At 40.7% G+C, this 17,593-nt stretch overlaps 1 protein-coding gene across 2 annotated transcripts in view; it reads right to left on the bottom strand.

Annotated features, from left to right (window-relative positions):
* Positions 1-17,593, bottom strand: part of MGAM2 (maltase-glucoamylase 2 (putative)) — an 86,335-nt gene that overhangs the window by 38,507 nt on the left and 30,235 nt on the right. For both annotated transcript variants that reach the window (XR_005371225.1, XM_038559358.1), the window contains exons 15-25: positions 15,622-15,739; positions 12,255-12,426; positions 11,632-11,748; positions 8,083-8,237; positions 7,864-7,948; positions 6,677-6,733; positions 5,674-5,798; positions 5,015-5,103; positions 4,161-4,207; positions 1,430-1,597; positions 108-263 (exon numbers count right to left, since the gene is read on the bottom strand). Coding sequence is in view for 1 of the 2 variants with exons in the window: in XM_038559358.1 (XP_038415286.1) it covers positions 108-263; positions 1,430-1,597; positions 4,161-4,207; positions 5,015-5,103; positions 5,674-5,798; positions 6,677-6,733; positions 7,864-7,948; positions 8,083-8,237; positions 11,632-11,748; positions 12,255-12,426; positions 15,622-15,739 (1,289 nt within the window). In the remaining variant the exon portion in view is untranslated. The remainder of the gene's footprint in view (positions 1-107; positions 264-1,429; positions 1,598-4,160; positions 4,208-5,014; positions 5,104-5,673; positions 5,799-6,676; positions 6,734-7,863; positions 7,949-8,082; positions 8,238-11,631; positions 11,749-12,254; positions 12,427-15,621; positions 15,740-17,593) is intronic.

Genomic DNA, 17,593 nt, shown 5'->3' on the forward strand with positions numbered 1-17,593 from the left:
AAGGATGATTACTCTTCAACCCGTCAACATCTGGGAAGTGTTTCTAGGTGTCTAATTACTCATGGGACACTTCCTGTTCACTGTGGTAATGTGCGCCCGATCATTACCTCCCAAAGGCACCCCCGCTGCCTGCAATTCTCCTCAGAGACAGCAGGGTCCTCAGGATAGCAGTTGAATTTCTCCAGGTCACTGACTGGAAGTTTCCATCCAATGGAGAATTCTTGACCAAGTACCAGTCCCTTGAGATCACTGATCTTCACCACCTGAGGAAGAAGAAAGGAAGCCACGTGACAAACAGAACGAGGTTGAACCACCTGGATAATGTCCTTCCCTGATGATCTGGAAGGTGAGCTAGCCCTTCATCCAATACCACTTTGTCATGGGTTACTTGAAATATTATTTTTTATCCTTTGGAGCTTTTGACCTCCCTGTCGGGAAAATGAACTTGGCTTATTCTTGACCTTTCTCACCTCATGAAGTCACTGTGGAATATTGAATGGGAAGGGCTTCCATCAAGTTAAGGAGTATAGATCACAGGTAGGGCTGTCTTTGTCAGACTTATTGCCCTCTGGGTGTGGTGCTCACACATTGTAATAATGATGGCAGTAATAACAATAGTTAAACTTTACTGAGCATTTATATGGGCCAAGCACTGTGATAATCATTTCATATGCATTATCTCCATCGATACTAGAAGGTAATCCTATGCTGCAAATTATATGGAAATTTCATTTTACAAAACAGAAAACTGAGGTTTAGAGAGATTTAATGCTTTGCCCAAGATCTCATAGCTAGGTGACGGCAGAGCTAAGATTGGCAACCAGGCACTTAATTTTTTGCTCTCTGTACCTTCAAAAATGAAAGGGACCTGCCCTAAGAAATGGTGAATTTCCCAGTGCTTGAAATATTCAACTAACAATTGGAACCTTTTGTTAAAGATTAGCATGCAAGGAACTCATTCAATGAGAGCAGAACTGGATTACTCCTCGAGTTCTATTCAACTCTCCTTTTCTGTAATGGTATCAAAGTAGTGTGTCAATTGTGTCTCAGACAAAGAGAGTCTTCAGCTTAAATGAGAGGACAAACATGTAAATACTCTCCTGAACTAGGCCAATGTACTGAATCATATTTACACTCTATCACATCTGGGATCAGTAAGTCTAGTTTTAAATCTACCCAGAGAACTGCCTTCCCTCAGGGTCCCAACTCCCACTGTCCCCTTCAGTGTTCTGATGCAAGCAAAGCTCCAGAGTCCATGTTTAGCACGCGTGTTTCTCCTGCTGCAACGGCCCTGTAGTATGGTAGATTTTGCAGCAAGCCAGCTATCTCTGTAACTGCCCAAAGTCAAAAGAGCAAGAGAGAGCTGGCTGTCAGAATCTTAGGCCAGGGCTTTTGACAAGGGCCCTGCAAGGATGGAAGAGTCTCCTACCTTTGATGAAACATTGTAGTTAACATTTGAAACGGGGGTAGGAGAATTACTAAGTAAGACAGTAAAATTAGTAGGTTGCTTGTCCATTCCCAAGATTATGATATCTGTAAACATGAGGTTGTCAGGGTCCATATATGTATTATTTATAATTTTTGCCTGTAGCCGGTTCTAGGAAAAAACACACACACACACACACAAAAGCATCTGTTTAGAAATTGGGTACATCACCAAATACCATCAACATCTTTCTTTCTGACATCCAAGGTATGTCCTTTATCTCTGAAGCACTAATTGGTATGTGGTGATCGTCCCCAGGGAATTTGTTGATCTAGACTTTTAATGGTATTCAATCTTACAGTAACATTTCTTGTTTGCTTGATTCACTGGTTATTTATTGATTCTATTGCTCAGGAAGTACGTTCCTGACATCACAGAATTTCCAAGTGAGCAAGATGGGTACCCATAAAATGAACAAAAAGACACCAGCACCCACAGAAGCCTATTGGCAGAAAAAGATGAAGACAGACAGACAGACAGACACACACACACACACACACACACACACAGAATGGCCCAAATACTGTTTTTCCTTTTTCTTTTAATGATAATGAGAATAGGAACTAAAATTTATGAACGTTTGCTCTGCGCCAGGCACAGTGCTCAGCACCTCATTCCATTGACAGCAAGCTATGAGGCTGAAGCTACAATGAGCCCATTCTTCAGATGAGAAGACTGAAGCCCAGGGGAAGCTGACAACCTTCCCAGGGAACCACAGTTCAAAGGTGATGAAGTTGAGCTCTGGCCAAGGTGGAACTGAAGAATGAAGAAAAAAAGGCGGGGGGGACATTTTGATGTTTAAAAAGATTAGGTGACCCACAAGTGTGCCCAAATGATTTTTTGCAAAGGTGCAAAAGTACTGTAGTGGAGAAAAGAGAATCTTTTCAACAAATGGTGCTGGGATAGTCGGCCATCCTGTAGCCAAAAGTCAAATCTGTACCCAAATGTCACACTGTGTGTAAAAGTTAACTCAAAGCAGATCACAGACTTAAATGTAAAAGGTAAAACTAAAATTTTTAGGGAAAAAATAGGGGAAAATATTCAAGTTCTAGCGATAGAAAGAGTTTTACAGTGGACACCAAAAAGCACAATCCACAAAAGAAAAAAAAAAGTTAAATTAGACCCATCAAAATGTAAAACCTCTGCTCTGTGGAAGACTCTGTTGAAAGAATGAAAAGACATGTCTACAGGCAGATAGGAAATCTTTACAAACCATGGATCCAACAAAGAACTCCTCTCTAGAATGTATAAAGAACCCTGAAAACTGAACAGAGAAATCAGCCAAAAATAGTCAATGAAAAAATGGCTAAAAGAACTAGACAGACATTTCACCTAAGAGAATATACATGGAGGCAAATGAAAAGATGGTCAACATCATTAGATATCAGAGAAATACTAACTGAAACCACAATAATATGTCATTATACCCTTATCAGAATGGCTAAGATTTAAAAAATGTGACAACATAAATGCTGATTATGATGCAGAGAAACTGGGTGGGAATGCAAAATGGTCTGGCCACTCTGAAAACCAGCTTGGCAGTTCCTCACAAAATGAAACATGCAACTCCTGTAAGACCCAGCAACTGGCTCTTGGGTGTCTACCTCAGACAAATGAAAACCTGTCCATAAATGTTCAAAGTAGCTTTATTTGTAATAGCTATGACTGGAAAAAACCCAGATACTCTTTATTAAGTGACTGATTAAACAAACATCTAGATCTTGGAATGCTCCTCAGCAACAAGAAGGAATAGGCTTTTCATATGCCACAACTTGGATGAATTTTGAGAGAATTTTGCTGAGTGAAAGAGAAGCCAGTTCTAAGCTTACATGCTGTATGATTCTATCCACATAACATTCTTGAAAGGACAAGATGTTTCCATGAGGAGAAACGGGGTGAAAGGGACAACGGGGCTCTCAGTATTACTTCTTACAACTACATGAGGCTCTAGAATTATCTCAAGATAAAAAGGATAATTTAAAAAAAAAACATGCTTTCTTATTCTTTATTCTTTCTTAAAAGAAAGGCAGAATAAAGGAAAGAGATCCCCCACAAAAGAAATCTTTGCTCACACATAATCAGACTTCCAAGAAAATCAAATTAGAATTCTCACATCCTCTGCTAGCATTACTGCTTTCCTTCCTGTTGGTCCCTTTGGGAGACAGAGACGAGGCAAGTGATGATCTATAGTTTTTGGTATCTCCCAACCTCTCAACACCACCACTTAATACCTGTGTCCAAGGCCAAGTTTGGGGGCTGGAAAAGAAGGCCGTTATGGGAGAACCTCCGAAAGGCCCCATACCACTCATCACCTATCCACATCCCTACCCACATCCCACATATACTTGCGTGGGAACACACACACACACACACACACACACACACACCATCCTCCCAGGACACATCCCAGAAGCCAGGACTCATATCAAACTCAGAGACAATGAATTTTTTTCCAAAGAACCCCCCAATTTCTTCACTGAAGTCATACTGATTTTTGATAGGCTTAGATATCTAACATAGATTAAAAACTCTCATATTTTCTGGGACCATCATGGCCACAAGACCATGATGAGTGGTCCTGTTCCAAATGACCAAGCATCATAGCAAACCAAAAACTCAAAAAGGTATCACAGAAAAGAATGTACACTGTGTGTTCCTCAAAAATTGTACTTACCGAGGTGACAGAAAAATTATACAGAATATACTTTTCAGTTACAGTATCTAAAAGAGGAAAATAGAGGAGGACTTATTATTATAGGAAGTTGAGGAGCCTTGAGGTCATGCTTTTCCCTTCTCTATCTCTGCTTATCCAGGTTCTGCCCATTTTTGTCAAATCTCCCAACAAGTTTCCTGGACTGCTTCAGCCAAACCTAACTGCTTCACCCTCTGAACTCCTGTGGCACTTCGTGGCACCATTTTGCTGGCACTTAAAACATCATGACTTGTACGTATAGTCATCCACATGCACATTGTATCTATCCTGCTGGATCAAGAGTTCCTCAGGGGCAATGCCTACATCTTACTCAATTTATATCCCCTGCGCAATAATATGTATTGCATACAGTACAATAATAAGTAGCCAACAAATATTAATAAATGCTAATTCTACACAGGGCAGGATTTTTATATAATCACAGATCACAAGCTTATGGAGTTACTTCCATGAGAATCTTATAGTGGAAAAGCACACTATACCAATTAGGTGCTTCCCCTTCAATAGTAACCAAAGCAGTATTTTACAAATCGATTAACAAAAGGTATTATTTGGTATTGGTAGAGAGACCCAAAAAAGAGAGTAATTAAACTAAACCCAATAATGTCTGTCACTTTGGTAGTCAATAATATATGAGTTGCTCATCTGAAGTCGATTTTAATGCATCATACTTGGCTAACCGAACCTTTAGGATAAATTGATTCTAAACTTAAAGAAATAAGCATCGATGATAACAGAGTTAGTGCCACACTGGACAGCTTGTAATGATTACTTTTCACTGAGAACTCCAGGGAGGGCACCACAGGGAAGCCTACCTTTAGATACACCATCATCCCAGTACAGCTCTCCCTGTGCTTCTCTCTTATAGTCCAAGGCAACAATGAGTCCCAGGGAATTCTTCCGACTATAAAACAGCATCTCTCAGTTTCAGAGAATGAAGAAGACATAGAACTTTGTTCAACCAGCCCCTTTCATGCCTCAGGGACAGTCAAACTATTGTCATCCCCAGCTTGCTAGTGATAAGCAGCAACACAGAGAGTACATTGCCCATGGCAACACATCTGGTAGTAATAGTGCTGGGGTCTGCACCTGAACATCCTGGCTCTTGACCTTAGAAGCTATGTTTGCTTCCATGTGATAACTCTCACCTCCTATTTAACTCAAGGGAATCTCCTTGAAGACAGTTTCTGGCCATAGGGAAATCCTCACAAATGATTGTCTGGGCTGTTCTTAAAGTCTGATTCAATTTCCAAGTGAAAGACTCTAGACAGTGAAGGAACTGAGGCTACCTTACCCACTAAATGAACATGAAGGCGCCACTTTGGGGCTGACCTTGAAAGGAAGGGGAGTGATTATTGACTAGAGATGTTTTTCCTTGATCTATCCACTTTTAGTGTCCATTTGTCTGTCCCTTAACATGCTCCCCTTGAAGCATCAGAATAGTCACACCTTAGAAGAGTGTGAAATCACTTACCTGATTTCCGTGGTTGTGCTGGGTTGCTGGGTGGGAAATATGAAGCCTCCTCGGAGGTGAAGTCCTATCTTATCAAGTGGCAGCTGCATCTCCACTGATTGTTTCCTCCACTGCATGGCTACCCCCTAACCAACAGAAGGACAACAGAGCAGATAATGGACTGTTAGAGTAGGAGAGACCATGCAGATCCTCTAGTTCAGTTGCCTCATTTGAAATAAGTCAGTGAAAGAAGGACAAATACTGTATGATTTCACTCACATGTGGAATTTAAGAAACAAACAGATGAACTGGGGGGGGGGGGGAAGAGAGAGAGGCAAACCAGAAAATAGACTCTTAACCATAGAGAATACACTGAAGGTTGCTGGAGGGGAGGTAGGTGAGGGATGGCTTAAAAGGGTAATGGACATGAAGGAGGGCACCTGTTTGTGATGAGCACCGGGTGTTATATGTAAGTGATGAATCACTAAATTTTACTCCTGAAACTAACATTATACTGTATTCCAACTAACTGGAATTTAAATAAAAACCTGAAAAAGAAAGAGAGAAAAAGAAAGAAAGAAAGAAAGAAAGAAAGAAAGAAAGAAAGAAAGAAAGAAAGAAAGAAAGAAAGAAAGAGGAAAGGAAAGAAAGAAAAGCAGAGACTCCCCAAAACAAAGGGTTTCCCAAGGCATAATTGAAATAGGTAGCAGATCTGAGACTCAGTGGTTTGTATTATTTGGGTTACACAGTGCAGTGATTCTTTCACAACTGTGCTTTCATTCACTAGGGTATCAGAGCTTCACAGTACCCAGGTTGATACAGTGAAAAGTGCCCTAAACCTACCCCAGTTATTCAAATTATTTCATAGTACATCTAGAAGGGCCTTCCTCATAGAAAATTACCCTCTATCAACCAAATGTAAAATCTTGTGCTATCATCCTACCCCAAGATCCCAGGACTCCTGCCTTAGAATTGCCCTCTGCTAGGGGCTGGTCTCTGATCCAAGCAGGGCAGCCTTACTTACGGTCTCGTAGTCGTACCAGATGGCGTCCGGTATGTATGCTTTCACTAGGTCCACACCCTAGGGAAATACCGATAATGAGCAACATCAGCATGCCCCTTATAGTTTACATACCTCATGTGTGGTTGCACATGCTTATCTGCACAATCCTGAGATGGTTGGGACCATCCCATTCTACAGGTACAAATACAGGTACCCAAAGCATAGCTGTGCCTAGAAATTAAGTTTGTTTTGTTTTGAGGGTCCTGAACCTTTTAAGAGAAGTAGAGAAAGTTGATTCACTGTGTAATCTAACAAGTTAGATTACTTGTGTTACATGTGTAATCTAACAAGTGGGAGGAGACTGAGACAGCCAGGTCTCCTGGAGAGCCTTCTAGCAGGACCTCTGCTGGTCACAGCACCTGCCAAGAGATGGGCCTTTGACATGAGTATATTGGCGATCTCTCATGTTTATAAAGTGAGCAGCATAACCCTGATCCCTCCCCCACACTTCCCCACTCGCACTTTGGGAGAGTATGTGTGGTCCTTCATATCTGAAGGGAAGGAAGTAACACCCTTCCCTTGCCCAGACCTCTCTCCCTTGCCCAGACCTCTCTCCCACCCTGCCCAGACCTCTCTCCCACCTCTTCTCTTTTCCCAGCCCAACCTCAAGAACACATGTCCTCTGGTTAAAAGGAAGCACAGGGCAGCCCCAGTGGCACAGCGGTTTAGCGCCGCCTGCAGCTCAGGGCGTGATCCTGGAGACCCTGGATTGAGTCCCACGTCAGGCTCTCTGTATGATGCCTGCTTCTTTCTCTGCCTCTCTCTCTCTCTCTCTCTCTCTCTGTCTCTATGAATAAATAAATAAAATCTTAAAAAAAAAAAGGAAGCACAGACAGATGGCCAGCCCAGACTTACAAGGCATTTAAAGTCTGTCAATACATAGTCATATGCTTAAGAAAGCAAGCCTTAAGGTAATTTTGCAAAATATAAATTGTTTTGCTTGGTGGGGCAGGAGGACCAAGTATTAATTTTTCTAATTTCCAAACTTTCATGATCGATCTCTCTCTTTCTCTCTCTCTCTCTCTCTCTCTCATTCATTTATTTATATTTAAATGCAGTCATAGATACTCCAGACTTAGCTTATTCAGCTATAGAGCCACGGGGACAAGTGTGATATTCTAATCCCATTGTTCGGATTATAAACACACCTCATATAAAACAGGGGTGATGAGGAGTCCAGGCCCCCATAAGAACTGCTCGTGCACATCCCATGTAGCTGGGTCCTGATAGAACCTGGAAAACAGAAAAGGGAGATGAAGCCCCCAGTACAGGGCAACAGCACACTAGGTGGACTAACCTTGTTACCACTAACAAGGCAAGTGAAATTAATGATCTGAAAGAGATTCTTTGTGGGTCAAGAAACTCACTCATGGACCAGTGGCCTTGCTACAGTATCCCCCCGGGTGTGAGCTCGGTAGAAAAGGGTGTAGAGGTAGGGCAGCAGGGTGTAGCGGATGTTCAGGTAATGTCTGGAGGATTTCAGCAGCAGAGAGTGTTCACCAAAGGCAGCGGGATCCTGGTCCTAGAAGAAAATGAAACAAATATTAGAGATTTCCATCATGTTTTAAAAGTTTGTTCCCTTATAAAAGAAGCTTTCCCAGATGAAAGTAGCCATGTTCTTCAACTTGGATGATATCAGAACATTTCCAAAACTAAAAGGACCTTGGTACTGTTTCTTTATTTTATAGATGAAACACAGGACAAAAGATTCCATGATTCTCCCAAGGTAAAAGCAGAGTGGGGAGTTTATATTTGACATGTGTCTTCTGATCTCGGTCTGTGGTAGCCTCAAGGGGGATACATACAGAATTTCATAGAGAGGGCCACCTGGGTGGTGCAGTCAGTTAAGCATCAGACTCTTGGTTTCAGCTCAGGTCAAGATCCCAGGGGCTCAGAACTCAGCACGGAGTCCATTTGGGACTCTCTCCCGCTCCCTCTGCCCCTCACATGCACACTTTCTCTCTCTCTCTCTCAAAATAAATAAATACTTAAAAAAAAAAAAAGGAGGTTGTCATGGAGATAAAGGGGTTATAGTGGCCCTGTTCCCTTCTTAGCTGATCTAAATTATTGTTATGTATTATGTTTCTCCATTGCCTACCATCATATTCTATAATTCATCTTTTCCTTTCCATGCAATTTTATGAATCTGCAATATTAAAATTTACATCTAGTTCTGTCTGTAACGTTTTCACCACCAATATTTGTTTTCTTTTCTCTACCCCAAAGACAGTGACCTCTATTTTTTTCTTCAAAATACATTGTGCAAAGAAATCATGACTTTATCCAAGAGCAAAGACAGAACCCTTTAGAAGGTAAATCTAATTTTCTTAGGACCCACAAACAGAAATTTTCCATTAATGAGGAGACTTATTTAGTTCATTTTCCTTGCAATTTCTAAGATATGAAAGATAATGTATGTCATATTGAGATGCATCATCCTGTACTGTATTACTGAGACTGAATTTTAGAGAAAATTACCTAAATTTATTCCTTTCTTTTGTTCCTAAAGATGCTCATTTCCTCCCTTCAAGGGGATTAGAAAGTAGAGCAGTCTATTGCAGGAGACCACTCCACACCCCCAGTGTAGGGCTCATGAAAACCCTGAGGCCAAACACCAATGAAAAATAATACTCCAAAGCCTCCATCACTCTGGTCTCCAACCAAGAAGGTATAGAGCTGCACTGTTCACCATGGTGGCCACATGCCACATGGAGCTTTTGAACACCTGAGATGTAGTTAGGAAGACTGAGGAACGGAACTTTAATTTTACTTGACTTTAGTGAATTTAAATATAATCCTAAAAACTGAATATTTTTAAATAAATATTTTTAAATAAAATAAAGAATAAAAATAAATAAAATATTTTAAAATATGTTCCCATTAACTATAACTTTATTGTTTTGGTTCATTGCACTCCAACTGCTGAAAACTTAGCACTTAAATTGAGATGTACAATGAGTGTAAAATGCTCTTGAGGGGATCCCTGAGTGGCTCAGGAGTTTAGCACCTGCCTTCGGCCCAGGGCGTGATCCTGGAGTCCTGGATCGAGTTCCACATCAAGCTCCCTGCATGGAGCCTGCTTCTCCCTCTGCCTGTGTCTCTGTCTCTCCCTCTCTCTGTGTATCTCATGAAAAAATAAATAAAATCTTTTTAAAAAATACTCTTGAATTTTGAAGACTTAATAGAGAGAAAACAATATAAAATATCTATTTGACAATATTTTATATTCAACACAGGTTGAGGGGATCCCTGGGTGGCTCAGCAGTTTAGTGGCTGCCTTTGGCCCAGGGCATGATCCTGGAGTCCTGGGATCGAGTCCTGCATCAGGTTCCCTGCATGGAGCCTGCTTCTCCCTCTGTGTCTTTGCTTCTCTCTATATATCTCTCATAAATAAATAAATAAATAAATAAATAAATAAATAAATAAGTAAATAAATATCTTTAAAAAATAAACTCAGGTTGAAATGATAATGTTATAGATAGATAGATAGATAGATAGATAGATAGATAGATAGATAAATATCTTTAAAAAATAAATTCAGGTTGAAATGATAATGTTATGGACATATTGAGTTACATAAAATATACTTCACATGATTGCTTCCGTTTCTTTTTTTTTTTTTTTTAAGATTTTATTTATTTATTCGTGGGAGACAGAGAGAGAGAGAGAGGCAGAGACATAGGCAGAGGGAGAAGCAGTCTCCATGCAGGGAGCCTGATGTGGGACTCGATCCCGGGACTCCAGGAACATGCCTTGAGCCAAAGGCAGGTGCTAAACCACTGAGCCACCCAGGTGTCCCTGTTTCTTTTTACTTTTTAAATTTACATTTATTTTTTTTTTAAATTTTTTTTTAATTTTTTTTTTAATTTTTTTTTTAAATTTACATTTAAACTTAATGTGTGACACTCATTATCATTCTATTGCATAGGACTAAAGGATGGACAGGAAAACAAGCACTATGGCTTAGTAGACTAAGTGATCTGAGCACCCTTATTTATCTGCTTCCAAGCCGTCTCATGAGGAAGGCAACCTGCCTTCCTCCCAGCCAGCTGCTTCAAAGTTCAGAAATAACTCCTCTCTCTCCAGATCACAAACTGGACAGTCCTGGGATAAAATTCTTTGATGATTTGGCCATGAATCTTTTCCCAGGTTAGAGACATATCATCAGACAAGTCAAGAATGGGTCCTAAAATCATCCTCAGTAAGTTATTCTGTTGATCCTAGTAAGAACTAACCTACTCAATTTTGAAATACTCCAAGTGCAGATTACATTAAAATAAAGGGCATTCCACCTTACTTGCTCTTGCCATCGTCCTAAACGTCTCCTTAACAGGAGCTCTGAGCTCACTTCTATGTATTCACCCATCAAAAACATGATTTTTGGATAGAAAAGGACAAAAGAGTGAAAAGTAGTGAGTGGGGGACAGGGTCTCCCAAATTATTCATAGAAAGATCGGATGAATTTTTCACCTTGTAACAAGGTGAAAAAAAATCTTCAGATCACTGGCCTGCCACTCCCTAAACTATCCCTCCTTGCTCCTCCAAATCTAGAATTGGCTTCCCTTGTATTGTTTGAGATAGAATACCAGTGGACTCCAATTGTCCCGTCTTATATAAGGAGGTAACAGGGTAACAGAAGTAATGGATAGCAGCACCACAGAAACTCTAACAACCTTCACACCTTCGTTGGTGAGTTTTAAAAAAATCAATATCAATCACAATAAAATCATCCAATATGTATGAACTTCCCATGCACCTTTATCCCAATACTCTTGCTTTTTAGGTATATGACCAAAAATTTATCTATTTTCTTTCTACACTAATAGCCAAACTATAGGATTTTTTTTTAATTCTTTTTGAGAACAAGTAGATAAGACAACCCAAGAAATTTCTGTTGCCTCTCTTGGGGACCTTACCCTGAACTCAGGTCCATTGTGATTCCTCGATAGTGGATAAAATGCTCCAAGCTGCATCCATCTTGTGCAGAGGTCCTCTGTGACATTTTTTGTATAACCGCAGATGTTGGCACCTACCTGGAGAATTAGCACATATACAGAGTGGTCAGTGATAGTGGAGAAAGCACTGACTCTATACATGTGGTAAGGGGGAAAATACCTAATTTCCATCATTCCATGCTTACAGAGATCCCAGGCTTTCAGAGCCAGCCTCAGCCAAATGGAAGAAAGCAGCAAATGTGCATCATGAATCAGCTTCCAAGAACTCATCTCAGTGTTCAGTTCCCAATTTCATACTTTGCTATTCACTGATGCTTCGCTAATGGAAATTTTCTGTGATGCTAACATATTTTACTTATGGTGTTTCCATGCTAACTTCAGAGATTCCATGGATGACTACCCAATGATAAAGTTTTACCATTCTATCTTCAAATGACAGTTCATGCCACATATAAAAATGGATTCTCTAATACATACCGCAAGGAGACATATACTCCTTGGTCGTCAGACATCTCAGAGACTAACAAAGGAAAGAATGCCAAAGGACAAAAGGTTAAGGTTCTTTGGTTGAAAGTAAAACTCACCATGGGGATACCAAATAGGTTGAACTCAAGGATACTTGGGATGGACCATCGGAGATCATCCCATGTGGCGGCATTATCCCCCAACCAATGTCCAGCAAATTTGCCAGATCCAGCAAAAGTAGAGCGGGATAAGATGAAGTTATTTTTTCCGGGAAAGATATTCTCCATGGCCCTGAAAAGGAATACAATCGATTGAAGATGAAGTGATCTCTGAATGTCCAGGACTCATCTGTACCCAAGGAGACAATAGGCCTTCCAGCCAAACAGAAAAAAAACATCAGGGCATCAATAAACTAGGTGAGCAAACTAGTCTAGAACTTTTAAGAGCTTCTTTCCTACTTCTGAATAAGGCCTCAGACTTCATATAAGACAGTCCAAACTTCTAGTCCAACCCCCCAGGAGATATCTCTGGGTTCCTGTCCTTTTGATTATGGTCTCTTTATCTCACTGGATCTGGTCGTGGTTTGGTTCTTTTGGTTGATAATACTGGAGCTGTGTCTTGAGTTATTGACCCCATCTTCTCCCTCCAGACAAATCTTTTCCAGTGTCCCTTGTGTCCATGTCTTGCTGCCCCTTTATAATCCTGTTTAGCTCTATACCAGCTCACGTTGGAGCTCTGTAACCCCTGCTGGCTTATGAGGACAGTTTGTATACCAGCTGGGCTCTAGGCAGGTGGGTTCCTCTAAAGCTTTAGAACTTAGTATTAGCCATCCTCAATGTTAGGAAATCTTAATCTACACAAAATAATAATAATTTTAAATGAGTGAGTCTGAAAAGATGACATATGATACTCTTTATAAAGTTAAATGCAATTAAAATATAAAATATTATTTTCATTGTACAACATATAAAAATCACATATCAAATAAGAGTATAAAAGGGAAAGCAAAGGGATGGAAAATGTGGGATTCAGAAAGATAATTACTTTGGGATGGAGGATCTCATGAGGTGGGATAACACAGTTAGATGTAAGAGATTTTCCTAGCTTTTATTCTGAACACTCTTTTGCATAGGCATTTTCCTGAAATGCCTCTCCCTCCCTTCTGCTTCCATGCTAAATAGTTCATACGTTCCTTTAGCAATCTGAAATTAAACAAAATCATAACTTTGGGATGGTGATACCTGGCCACAATCACTTTGAGCCCTTCTATCTTTTGTTTCAGTCCATGGTCTGAGATAAGCATATCACCAGGCCCTGGGCAATTCCTCACAGACACTGTCACAGCCACCAATGCTCCCCCACTTCATATTCCTGAGGACTACCTTATGGCGAGTCTATAAATACACAATGTTGTATAGTGGCAAATGGGAGAAAATTCTGAAATAGAAGATGGATTTGAAAGAGTGAAATCCTCCATTCTAACAACTTAACAGCCAAAAAATAAAGGTAACATAAAGGAGAACACTCATTCTTCAACTCCTACCCTCATGTCTACTTTGATCTTGACAAGCAGGTATTTTGCTTTTATTACCACTGGCTAGAGGGTTTATGGCACTCTTCAATTATCGATCATGAAAGAAACACATTCAGGTTATACAGAGTGAAACCGAAACAGGGATAAAGTTATCTGAGGTTACAGGTTATCTAAAGGCCGACCTTGGATTAGATTAGATACGTCTGTGTTTTCCAGCCCAGAGGAACAATCTTTTTCAGAGATCCTCAAGTCTCTCTTTTCCATCCATCAGAATTGGCTGACTTATCCTCAGTCCTGATATCTGAGGGGATCTGGTCTTTCTACTTCCAGCTGAGAAGGAGGAGAAGCTCCTTCTTGGGGTAGACCAGTAACCACTGTCCCCAAACGATACTTCCAGGAAGACTGAGCCAAATATTCATCAGATCTACGGCTTAAATGTCGCTGATGCTCAGATCCCCCTGAACAAAAGCATCCTGTTTTGTTTTGTTTTGTTTTGCTTTGTTTTGTTTTGTTTTCACCACTCTGCCTCCTATCCAAAGGCCAAGTTCACTTATCCCCACCGTTCTCCAGGAACTTAGGTCATTTGGCCTGACCCAGAGAACTCAGAAGGGCACCTAAACTTCTCCATCACAGTTATCTTTTAACTACTAATCATAGCCATTAGAATATATTAACCAACCTCATCACTATCTTAAGCACTTTTATTGCATGGAGACACTGGCAATAAAGCAATGTGCAACTCTCTTCTCTCCCCCTGCTCATTCTTTCTCACTGCAGGCATGTAGCCACTCTCCTGCCTACCTCCCATTCTTTGATAGAAGCATCTTAGGGTCAAAATAGATTGGAACAAGAAGGAACTGTGGGAAACATCAATCCAAGCCTCTCATTTCAAAGATGAGGAAATTGAGTCCTATTCTTCTAGTTTATTTCCCAGGAAAAATAGAGTGAGAGAGTCAGAGGTCAGAAGAGAAAGGCTTAACAGCACCAGAAATGCGAGTGCTTCATCTTGAAGCTTTTCTTTCATTGATATTCAAACTTTCGCATTTATCAGACAAGGATTTTTCTCTCACCTGGATAATCCCACATAATACAAAGTCAGGAGGACAAAACGGTGCTGGAGAACAAAACAGGGGCAGTCCTTGCCTCAAACTCACCAGGCCTCCAGCAGGCCCTTCCTGACTTCTCTCCCTCGGGCCAGGCAGCGAAGCAACACACACTTTATTTAGTACACATGCTATTCCTCAGGTAAAGTTACAGAGATGACTTTGCCCTCAAAATCTTGCAGTCCAGCAAGAAAAAAAAAGGGAAGGTGGATTATCTGAAAGTTATCATACAGGATTTTTGCATATTGAGCATATTGTAATACAATAAGGAGCACAAAAAAGGGACGTAATCTTTTCCTAGAACCAATAGGAAGGTTTCCAGAAAGAACATCTGAAGAGGCTTTAACCTAAGCGTATATTTGCAGGCAGCAGAACTGCAGGCAGTGGGGAGAGAAGCCATATAGCACTGCCAGGTAAACATATGGGACCCTCGGGCAAACTTGAATTCCGTTTAAACAATGGATAATCTTTAGTATAAGTCTGTCCAGCACAAATCTAACAGGGTCCTATATTTTTATTTGCCCAATCAAGCAACCCTAGTGTAGGAACCACAACATTTGGTAATAGGACCTACACACAGGATGGCTTCCGACTGGGGCCTCTATTTACCTTGCACATAAACACCTACTAGGATCTAAGGAAGTCCCTTAGTCAAAAGCCAATCAAAACTAACTTCACAAAGGAACCAAAGGGCCCTATGAGAAGAGCTCTTAAGTAGCCCATAAGATCTGAGTTGTAGGTCCTTATAACCATAAAACATATTTGAAAAACATACTTAGGGAAGATAGGCAACATCGTCCACCTCCCGCCTCCCCTACACTGAAATTCGTGGGAAAACCAAGTGCTTACGAGTGTGTAGCTTTTGCCATGGAGTAGCCATACAAGCTGTGGACATCATAGTGAAGACCCCAGTAAAGTTCTGCATCCATGCAGAGGGTTCCGGCAAAAAGTGAGCGGTCCAGAATTTCTGTGGGGAAATAACCACCCATGAGGCACTTCACCATCAATCAGCTCTAACGCAATAACTACCCAATTGTTTGCTTCCTGGTTATTGTACCTTCCCACCCAATCGCCACCTGACAAAATCCTCTCCAGATTTTAAATTCTATCCTAAGGGCTACATCCTAGCAGCACACTAAGCCCCTCTCTCTGAAGTAGATGGTCTAAACTAATGTGTGTTCCCTCAATGCTCACAGAACGTGGGGCCATATAGAGGCAGCTGAGAAATGAGCTCAGAGCAACGGGAAGTTGGCCTGAGATGAAATATAAATAAAGCACACACATTTCTCTACATATACTTGATTGAGAAGAATTGAGTGTGTTAGGGACAGATATGAGAGGCAGTGGGAAGGAAATACTCTCACTTTTCCATGGTAGGCATTCGATCCCAGTTAGGCCTTTTTTTTTTCTTTTTTTAAGAAATGAGATACGACATTTATATGGTTTCATGAATAAGAATAAGAATAGAATCCACCACAGTATGACTATTATTTTCCCTTCCTCAGGCCTAAAATGCTTAACATTTTCTGCTTTGTAGTCTAGAATCTCATTCTTCCCTCTTTTCCTTGCGGACCAACAACTGGAGGCCATAGCAGCTCTCCTTCGGGAAGCCTTGCAATATGCCTCGATATGAAGCACAGTTTCAGAAGAGTGGGACCATGAAACCCTTGTTGGGTTTTTCCCACCAGCCCAACTTAATCAGAAATTAAGCTGAATGACAAAACATTAGGAAATTTATATTTTTGGCACAGCTCAGTTTGTGGAATGAGTGAGACTCACATCCACTTCAGTGGCAAGAAAAGACACTAAACTTGTCCCAGGGTCAAAGTTAATTTATGTACGTCATCATTGTGCTACTGTGTACTGTCCAATCTTGAAAAGGTGAGAAGCAGAGCAGCTATGAATGAGGTAGTGGCTAGTCATAGGTAGGTCGACAAAATGCTGGGAGCTAGGGAGTGAGGTGCTTGCCAGAAGCAGACAGAAGGAGATGAGATTGCAATTTTCTATAGAAAAACAAAAACTTAGTTTTGGCTAAGAAGAAGTTTAAGAGATTAAAAGGGAAACTTGATAAACTGATCCGCTATGGAAAAAAAAAATGGGAGGGGGGAACATAGCCTGAGCAGAGAAGATTAAGGAATAAACAGACAAGCAAACAGATTTTGCAAGAAGTTAAGTTGTCTGAAGCTAGGATTCCTCCTAAAAAAAAGTTATCCACTCCTTCGGTGACCAAAAGGGGCTATCGAAACAGGTCAACCATGGTCCAGGGTGCAAGTGAAGTGGACAAACCAGAATCAACTGGCAGAGACTGGCCAGATGCTCACCAAGCCTGTGTTCTCTTCCTGGGAGTGTAAAGATTATATTTCACATTTTCGCTCAAGGTTAAACTGAGAATATGTGATTGGATTCTGGGGAAAGAAATGTGAGCAAACTGAATACACCCCACTTCTAGGCCTGCCAATAAAACTCCTTCTACCGTCTCTCTCCTTCAGCCCGGAAGCTGGAAACAAATGACCCTGGGATGGGAGAACCAAGCAATGGAAGTAAGTAGATCCCTGAACCACTGCTTGCATGAGAGCACACATCTCACCCTGGAGTATTACAGGAGCAAAAAATAAACTTTTATTATGTTAATCCACTGAGATGCTGGGGTCCATTTATTTCCACAGCATAATCCATTCGATACTGTTTTACACATATATACACTTTGGAAATCAGGACTGGAAAATCTAAGAATGAGACTCAAAGATAAAAGGAACCATTGGTGCTTTAAATTGTGGTTAATGAGCTAAAAAAAATAATAAACAAAATTACAGATTTACTT

This window comes from Canis lupus, chromosome 16 (assembly GCF_011100685.1).
Source record: "Canis lupus familiaris isolate Mischka breed German Shepherd chromosome 16, alternate assembly UU_Cfam_GSD_1.0, whole genome shotgun sequence".
In the NCBI taxonomy this organism is placed as follows: Eukaryota; Metazoa; Chordata; class Mammalia; order Carnivora; family Canidae; genus Canis; species Canis lupus.